Source organism: Solanum pennellii, chromosome 7, assembly GCF_001406875.1.
Source record: "Solanum pennellii chromosome 7, SPENNV200".
Lineage (NCBI taxonomy): Eukaryota > Viridiplantae > Streptophyta > Magnoliopsida > Solanales > Solanaceae > Solanum > Solanum pennellii.
Window position 1 is genome coordinate 75,557,061 of NC_028643.1, and position 8,446 is coordinate 75,565,506.

An 8,446-nucleotide genomic window follows, 5' to 3' on the forward strand; every position below is an offset into this window, starting at 1 on the left:
TGGGGTGGATTCTTTCCGGCTGTACTACTCTTTCTCTCATACTCTCATACGGTGCTTTGCTTTGCGGATTGCTTATCTCATTCCCTGCTATTCGCAAGCTTCTAAAAGATACAAATAATTCCATCTATTTATATTAAGAGGATAAAATATATATAAAAAAATTATATTGTTCTTAGACAAAGTACTATTTTTTTTTATATTATATATAAAAATTGTACAATAATATACGTGTAAATCAGATATCGAAACACACACTACAAATTTTTGTATCAGAGGCGAAACTTCTGATCTTGTTCCCTCCTCCTCTCTCTTTTCTCCTGTTGCCTTCTTCCTCAGGTGGGTTTTTCTTTTAAAAAAAGTTCTGTTTTTTTGGTTAAAGATTAAATTTTTACGTAATTATTGTTTCTATTTTGTGAAAATTTGAATTGGGTATTTTTTATTTTGCAGGATGGGTGAATTTGTGTTGTTGAAATTTCATGTATTTTATGTTGTGGGAGTTTTATATTTTGAGATGTGAAAATTAGGGCTAGGAGATTCTTGTTTCTTTGCTGTTTTTTTTTTGGGGGAATTGTTTTTGGATGGGTAATAAGTTGGGAAGGAGGAAACAAGTGGTGGATGATAAGTACACTAGGCCTCAGGGGTTGTACCAGCATAAGGATGTGGATGTTAAGAAGCTTCGAAAACTCATTCTTGATTCCAAGCTTGCTCCTTGCTATCCTGGTGATGACGATTGTCCCAATGCTAACCTTGAAGAATGCCCCATTTGCTTCTTGGTTTGTTTTCTCTCCTTTTTGTTTCTTTTTTTGCATTATTGAAGTTGGAAATGTTTTTGGCATATGTTTTTTCTGAGTCATTGAAATGAAACCGGTCCGAAATGAGGATAGCATGATTAATATAGCTGCCCTCAACTAGTTTGGGTTTGAGAATGTAGTATTGGGTGTGGTCTAATGGTCCATTGGAGAATCGTGAGTTCTCATGTTCAAATTCCGGAGGCAAAAAAACACTAGGTGATTGGTAGAGTTACCTATTACTTTTGCTGGTGGGAGGTAGTAGGTATCCGGTGCAATAGTTTAGGTGTGCCCGAGCTGGCCTAGATACCACCGCGATAAAAGAATGTAGTAATTGTTGTAGTTGTTTGTCCTGACTCCTGTGTCACTGCTGGACTAGGATAGAATTTGAAAGAATTGGGACGATATGCTTACAAACATATTTGATCGTTGAGGTGGGAGGAGAACCCTGAGTTCTCATGTACAAATCCCATAGGCAAAAGTCAAAACACACTAGGTGATTGGTAGAGTTACCCAATACTTGTGCCGGTGAGAGATAGTAGGTTCCTAGTGGAATAGTCTTGGTGCGTCCAAGCTGTCCTAGATACCTCCGTGATAAAAGAATGTAGTAGTTCTTGTAGTTGTTTCTTTGTTTGTCCCGTCTCCTCATTCATGTTGGACTAGGATAGAATTTGAAAGAATTGGTACTAGATGTTTACTGACATGTTATTTATGATTGTTAACTTTGTTCATATTGAACTTTGCAGTATTATCCAAGTTTAAATCGTTCAAGATGTTGCATGAAAGGCATCTGTACAGGTATTTATTATCCTTGTTTTGTAATTGCATGTGATGTGATAATAAGTTCCATTTTCTGAATGAGTCTCTGACTTGTTTCCTGGCGACAGAGTGTTTTTTGCAGATGAAGACTCCCAATTCAACCCGTCCAACACAGTATCCTTGATTTCCCTCATTAGTGGTTACTGGTTACTTATTGTTAAATATATTTGACCCATCCTCTTCCCTGCTATTAATATTCTTGCTCTATGTTGCCTACCTTAACGTTCTAAGATGCCCATTTTGTAAAACTTCAAACTATGCGGTGGAATATCGTGGGGTAAAAACTAAGGAAGAGAAAGGGATAGAGCAAATTGTAAGTTCTTATCGACTGCTCTAGTTTCTTTGTGTGATTGCTTGAATTTAATTACATGTTGCTTTAAGGAGTCTTATACTGAATTTAGGATATCTGTATCCTTTTCTATCCCTGTCTTGTTGTTACTTTAGGAGGAACAACGAGTTATAGAAGCCAAAATAAGGATGAGACAGCAGGAGTTGCAGGATGATGAAGAGAAAATGCATAAACGAAGAGAGCTTAGTTCTTCCAGTAGTATTGCTGGTCCAAGTGAGATTGAGTATTGCTCGACAGCAGGTATTTACTTTAAGCTCTGAATTTATTCCTTTTGGCTTCACTACTTCTGTTTATACTCCAGTCTTATTTTTCCATCTTATCTGCAGCACCATCTTTTGCTTCTGCTGTAGAAGGTGGAGAAGTTGTTACTTCTCAAGAGACATGTACAGCTCCAACAACTAGACAACCTCAACGCATGAGACAGAATAGGTACACACTTTTTCGGGTGCTAATTAGTTCAAGTCCCTTTTCCCTAATTTGTGAGGAATTTTGTGAAGAATTTGGTCACCAGATAGTTTCATTCCAGCCACTAAATCATCTTACATATATTGACAAAGGTAACTTAAATTGCTGAGGCACAATCAATAAATTAGTTATCTGTGTGTGCATGTTGTTTTGAGCAAAGTATTACTGTTTCTTTAGATTAATCAAGTAATTGTGAATTTCACTTAATTCAAGGAAAGAGTAGGAGGAGAAGGGATATCTTTCATGCAGATCCTTTGATGTACCAGATAGTACATCTTACTGTAAACTAGTGATCGGAATTTGGACATTTGCAATCCTTTAACCAATTGCATAAGNTCTGAATTTATTCCTTTTGGCTTCACTACTTCTGTTTATACTCCAGTCTTATTTTTCCATCTTATCTGCAGCACCATCTTTTGCTTCTGCTGTAGAAGGTGGAGAAGTTGTTACTTCTCAAGAGACATGTACAGCTCCAACAACTAGACAACCTCAACGCATGAGACAGAATAGGTACACACTTTTTCGGGTGCTAATTAGTTCAAGTCCCTTTTCCCTAATTTGTGAGGAATTTTGTGAAGAATTTGGTCACCAGATAGTTTCATTCCAGCCACTAAATCATCTTACATATATTGACAAAGGTAACTTAAATTGCTGAGGCACAATCAATAAATTAGTTATCTGTGTGTGCATGTTGTTTTGAGCAAAGTATTACTGTTTCTTTAGATTAATCAAGTAATTGTGAATTTCACTTAATTCAAGGAAAGAGTAGGAGGAGAAGGGATATCTTTCATGCAGATCCTTTGATGTACCAGATAGTACATCTTACTGTAAACTAGTGATCGGAATTTGGACATTTGCAATCCTTTAACCAATTGCATAAGTTTTAGAGAATCTGGAAAGCTACAATTTTGAAAATTAAGATTACTAGTTACGTGAAGTAATGATTCAGTTTCTCTAAAATGGATCCATAGTGTATGCAGTTTTCGTGAGGATGAGGCTCACAGGGGAGGAGATATTGTTTAGATCGTTTTCTAGGGCTACAGATTCGTCTAGGTGTTGTTATCCCACATAATAATAGGTTACTATACAATGATTGGAATGGTGAAGTTAGATTAGAATGTGATGGTGATGCCTAACTGCAGACAATTCAGATATATAGGTTCAGTATTTTAGGAGAACTATAGGATAGATAAACACGTCCATATAAGTCAAAATGGGATGCACAGATAGGAGGATTGCTACAGTAGTGTTTTGTGGTGTTTTGTGATGGAAAAATACCTATCTGAGTGAACGTGAAGTTTTTATTATGCTTGTGAGATCAACAATATTATATGGGATTGTATATTGGGTTGCTAAGGATCAATATATTCACAAGATAAATGCCATAGTTAGGACCGACTTGCACACAGTCACACACCTCAATTAACTCATTGTGTTGCCTATGCAGCCTACAAGAGCATGTCAAATTAATATTTTCTACTAAGGATGAAATAGATGGGCGCATACCAAGTGTTATAGTTGGTTCAAATATAGGTTCTCTCGGTGTTGTAACATTGATGCATCAATCACTAGACCATTCCCTTGGGGGCATTCAAAAATATTTACTTAATGTTTAGTTAAGGTAGATGTGGGTCCCCACATACAAGATTAGAAATGGTTATATCTATTGAAGGTGCAAGTAGCACACTCAAAAAGTGAACTGAGAAAAGATCATCTAAAATGGTTCATCATGGCCCTAAGATGTGGAGAAATGTGATCTTAATTGTATGCTAACACACAGTAATACCTTATGGGTCAAGATCAATTATGTTTAGATTTCTTTTTTCAACCAAAGGATTAAAATGAGATCATTTTGTTCCATGTTTTGTAAATAGTGGAGGATGTTCCAATTGTAACGCAAACAAGGATGGAGAGGATCTGTATATGATGTGCAGGTTGATCAGAGAAGATGTAGAAGTCGTAGTCTCACACAAAAAGATTTGTTCAAGGCTTTAAGCAATCTCTTTTTGATTGTCAATAAGTCAATCCTAAGCTTGAATGCTTGTTTGACTTTTTGACCAACTAATGACGCACAAGGATTCCATTTCCTTAGTTACCACTATATGAACTGGCCTAGAGGTGGGATGAAGGTGTTAGAGAGGTAGGTAGACCTAGATCATACCAACAAATGTCGTGTGAAAGATCCACTATCTCTCGGAATTCTTGCGGACTTGGCTAAGAATATAACGTAATGCAAATCAAGGACCCATGTAAGCCTATCAGTTAGTTGGGATTACGAAATTACTAGTCGTTATTGCACTTATATTCGGTTTTAATACACAACTTGATACATCAACTTGCACAATTTTGCAAAGTCGACCTCTATACGTAGAGTTCGTCCAACTAAAGACTTCTAGTTGGTTAGGACACATGTTTTAACTTTTATGCGCCTCCAGAGGGTTTATCATTGTGCGTGACTTACTCATCATACAAATTTATGACGTCAGTCGCAAATCATTTCGAAAGACGGAAATAAAATAAAAAGGTGGAGAAAGGAAATATTATGTTCTTCTCTTTGTACTTTTTGATAAATGAACCTAAGTCTCAAAAATGAAGGAGAATACTCCAATTGGGGGTCGCCTAGAAGCTTTTCCAGTTAGCTTTCTCTTTACCTCCAAATAAATCTCCTGGGATTCTTCTCTCTACTCCGATCACCCCTCTCCTCCTCCATTTGAAAAACAACCATTAACTGTAAAAAAAAAAAAGAAGTAAGGCAACAGGAAATAATACCCCGAGGAACACAAAATCAACATATCTTTCCTCTTTTTTCTGTCTGCCAGAAGCCAACATCTTCCTTATAGTCATTGTCATTACCGCCCCTCACCTTTCCTTTCCCACAGAACCGTTCCTGGTCAACCGCTCCCGCTTGTTTTACTGTCAGTTGTCTGGCATCATAAAATAGACAGCACATGAAAGCTGTTTTTGGGTCCCCACTGTTGGGTTTCTCTTCCATAATGCCCAAAGACTTCTACCTCTATAATTAAGCTGTTTGATGAAAGCCTCTATGAATGCGCTTCATTGGTGTTGGTGGATGATGGAATGTCGCGAATAGAGGAATTCTGAGCTCAATGGAAACACTGAAAGGTACAAATTGTGGCCCTACAAAGCTTCGAGCCGATGGTACTATGGTGAAAGAGGAGATTTTCTAATTAACTTCCATGAAAAAGAATATGTGAGAGAGAAGGGCCAAACTTTCACCCATTTGGCTGCATCAGCCGGACTGACGCCTCATAAGCATGGTCAAAGTTCCGGACATCAATTTACAGTTTTTAGGCTATTGCATGCTGCCTGCAGTTAGCTACTTTTAGCTTCTTTCAGTACACCTTCCTCTTGTTCCTTCATTTTTATTAGTGGAGAACCAACTCTTACTAGAGTCCCTATATTCCCTGTTATTAGGCTTTCACTCCCAAGAAGTGGGAGGAGTCGCCAATCCCAGAAATGATTGCCTAATGCCTCACTCTTCTGGAAATAGTTCTGTCTCCTTAGGTTTGAATTTTCAGGGGATAACTAACCATCTTCAAATAAATCCAACAAAATTAGTTGATGTTTAGGCGGGTATCAGATACAAAGTAGTTCTTTGACTTCTTGTTCCTGTTATATTAAACCATAAGACAGTTAGCAGATAACATGAAACAAAATCAAAGTTCAAGATAAGTTCATGTTAAAACAGTAAGGGGTTGTTTGGTGAAGTGTATAATAATAATGCAGAATAGGGTGTCTTAGTGAATCCGGAGCCAAAAGGGCCACTTTTCCAAGCAAAAATGCATAAAGGGGCCTCCTGTTTGGAGATGACCAAACAGTCGAGTCGCTGGTTTATGAGCGACTTATCCAAAATATAACGACTGGGTCAAGGAATCAAATAATATTACCTTATACTTATAATCTTGCCATGTTCTACGTGCAAATCTGGAATGTTTTAAACCGTTTTCAAAAAAGCTAGTGTAGATGAGATATTTATTCCCATTATAGTTGATATTTATAGCTGTAGTATCACATAATATTTTAACTAGTCGTTGCTAAACCGGTCCGTAGATTGTCTCATTGATAGCAGATAGGTAGAGTCACTGCTTGGTTTTGTTGCTTTTGTGTCAGAGTTATTGTGAATATTGTTATATGCATGCTTGTCAAAGAAAAAGAAAAGGCTGGATGAAATTTATATATGTTCACAGTCATCTCTGATTGTTTTATACCACCCTGTGTTCCTTAAAAAAAGACTTAGCTTATCTACATGGTCTGACCTGTTTTCCTGGATCTGTGACATAGGGAGGACGATTTTGACTTGGATCTTGAGGACATCATGGTTATGGAAGCCATATGGTTATCCATTCAGGTAAATTATGCACACACTATCTTCTTGCTTCTTCCTCGGTCATTTTATTTCCTGTTGTTGGGGAGGCAGCATCCCAATTAAAAAGCTAGAGCTTTTATCTTTTGTTTGACGTACGCCGTACGGTTTGAAGTGTTCGATTTCTCTTTTTTGAGGGAAGTGCTTGATTTTTCTATTCTCCGTTGTGGATGGTTGTGGCGTAAAGGGGTCAAAAGTGTCATCTTTCACTCAATTCAAGTATATGATGGAAATGGGCATTTATTGTTTTCGCCTAGGGCTTGTCATATTGATTTTGAATTTTTGATAGTCATCCTTCACTTTTTTGAAAATCTTTAGTGGAAAATATTTGACAATGGTGTTCCATTGAAATGGGATATTTTTTATTTTCTTTCACTGTGTCCCTATTGCTGCTTTTAACATGCTGATACTCTTTGGGATTGGTTGATCATTCGGTCATTCTTTTACCTGTTGAACTTACGTTATTATGGTATATCACTTAATATTCCACATGAAACTGATCACATGATAGGAGAATGGCAGAAATCGAAGTATGGACTATAGTGATGTTGGTCCATCAGAACAATATACAGAAGAAGATCATCGATGTGTCCCAGCAGTCAATACCACAGCTTCTGGCTCATCTTCGTCTCCTTCTGGTGGTCTTGCTTGTGCAATTGCAGCCCTTGCTGAGCGCCAGCAAATGAGTGGAGAGTCCAGTAGCTACAGTCGGAACATGTCGTCATTGTACAATGAGCATCCTTCATGTGATAGGTTTTCCAATGGGGAGGAGCTAGAGAATGATGATTACCCTCATGCTGAGGGCACCATGCACGTGTCACCTGAAAGCCATCTGGAAATACCAAGGGAGGACGGTGAATGGGCTGATCATGGTTCCATGGTTGCCGAAGTTGGAACTAGTTATGCAGTCTCTGACGAAATGGAAGATGATGCTTCATTCCCTCTGCAGGGTGAAATGGTAAGCGATCTTCAACCCAACACCAGTTCAATAGTTCCCGAGAATTTTGAAGAGCAGATGATGTTAGCTATGGCTGTTTCACTGGCTGAGGCAAGTGCACGGTCTAGTCCACCCGGGGTGGCCTGGCACTAGTAGTGCTATCGATGTGGGGTTGTGAGGATTCCACTCGTGTTACGTTGCCACTCAACCCAAAAAGAAAAAGTAAAAAAGAAAATGCTTCTACTTTTTTCCCCTTCCTTTCTCCTCTACCTTTTTCCATCTCACTTTTCCTACTTTTCATCCCTTTCTTATTTCGATATACTGTTGTACGAAAACAGAGAAATTGATTCTAGTGAATGAAATGTTGCTTGAGCCCTGCATATAACAAGTTTTGCAAGTTAACTCATTCACTAAAATTGTAAATAGTTGTGGAGTTAAAGTTGTACTTGGTTTCAAGATTAGCTCTATTATTGAAAAAACTAACTGGCACTGGCCTCGAGTCTGCGTAGTTTACATAGTTTTTTCTTAGAAATTAGCTAAAAGGTGTGTTTATAGACCTCAATGCTTTAATTTCTGAGGATGTTAAAGAGTTTTATGGTAAGTTATTTCAAATGCCAGTTACACACAAGTGCCAGTTGATAACTTCAAAAAGAGGATAGCATGTACAAAGTGAGTATATATTTTCTCTGTTTTGAATGATTGTG

The 8,446-nt window shown here is 37.8% G+C and overlaps 1 protein-coding gene across 1 annotated transcript; it reads left to right on the forward strand.

The window, feature by feature from the left end:
- Window positions 1-56: 56 nt before the first annotated feature.
- LOC107026557 (E3 ubiquitin-protein ligase DA2L) lies at window positions 57-8,231 on the forward strand. Its single transcript, XM_015227560.2, has 9 exons — window positions 57-336; window positions 448-773; window positions 1,535-1,586; window positions 1,676-1,721; window positions 1,839-1,920; window positions 2,052-2,196; window positions 2,283-2,385; window positions 6,724-6,790; window positions 7,317-8,231. Exons 2-9 carry the CDS (start codon window positions 579-581, stop codon window positions 7,893-7,895), a joined length of 1,269 nt encoding a protein of 422 aa, XP_015083046.1. The 5' UTR covers window positions 57-336; window positions 448-578; the 3' UTR covers window positions 7,896-8,231.
- Window positions 8,232-8,446: the final 215 nt, after the last annotated feature.

Excerpts from the sequence above, each read along its gene's own strand:
- LOC107026557 (XM_015227560.2), top strand. The coding sequence starts at position 579 with ATGGGTAATAAGTTGGGAAGGAGGAAACAAGTGGTGGATGATAAGTAC. Across the intron at positions 774-1,534 it reads AATGCCCCATTTGCTTCTTG|TATTATCCAAGTTTAAATCG; the intron begins GTTTGTTTTCTC and ends TGAACTTTGCAG. Across the intron at positions 1,722-1,838 it reads AATTCAACCCGTCCAACACA|ATGCCCATTTTGTAAAACTT; the intron begins GTATCCTTGATT and ends TAACGTTCTAAG.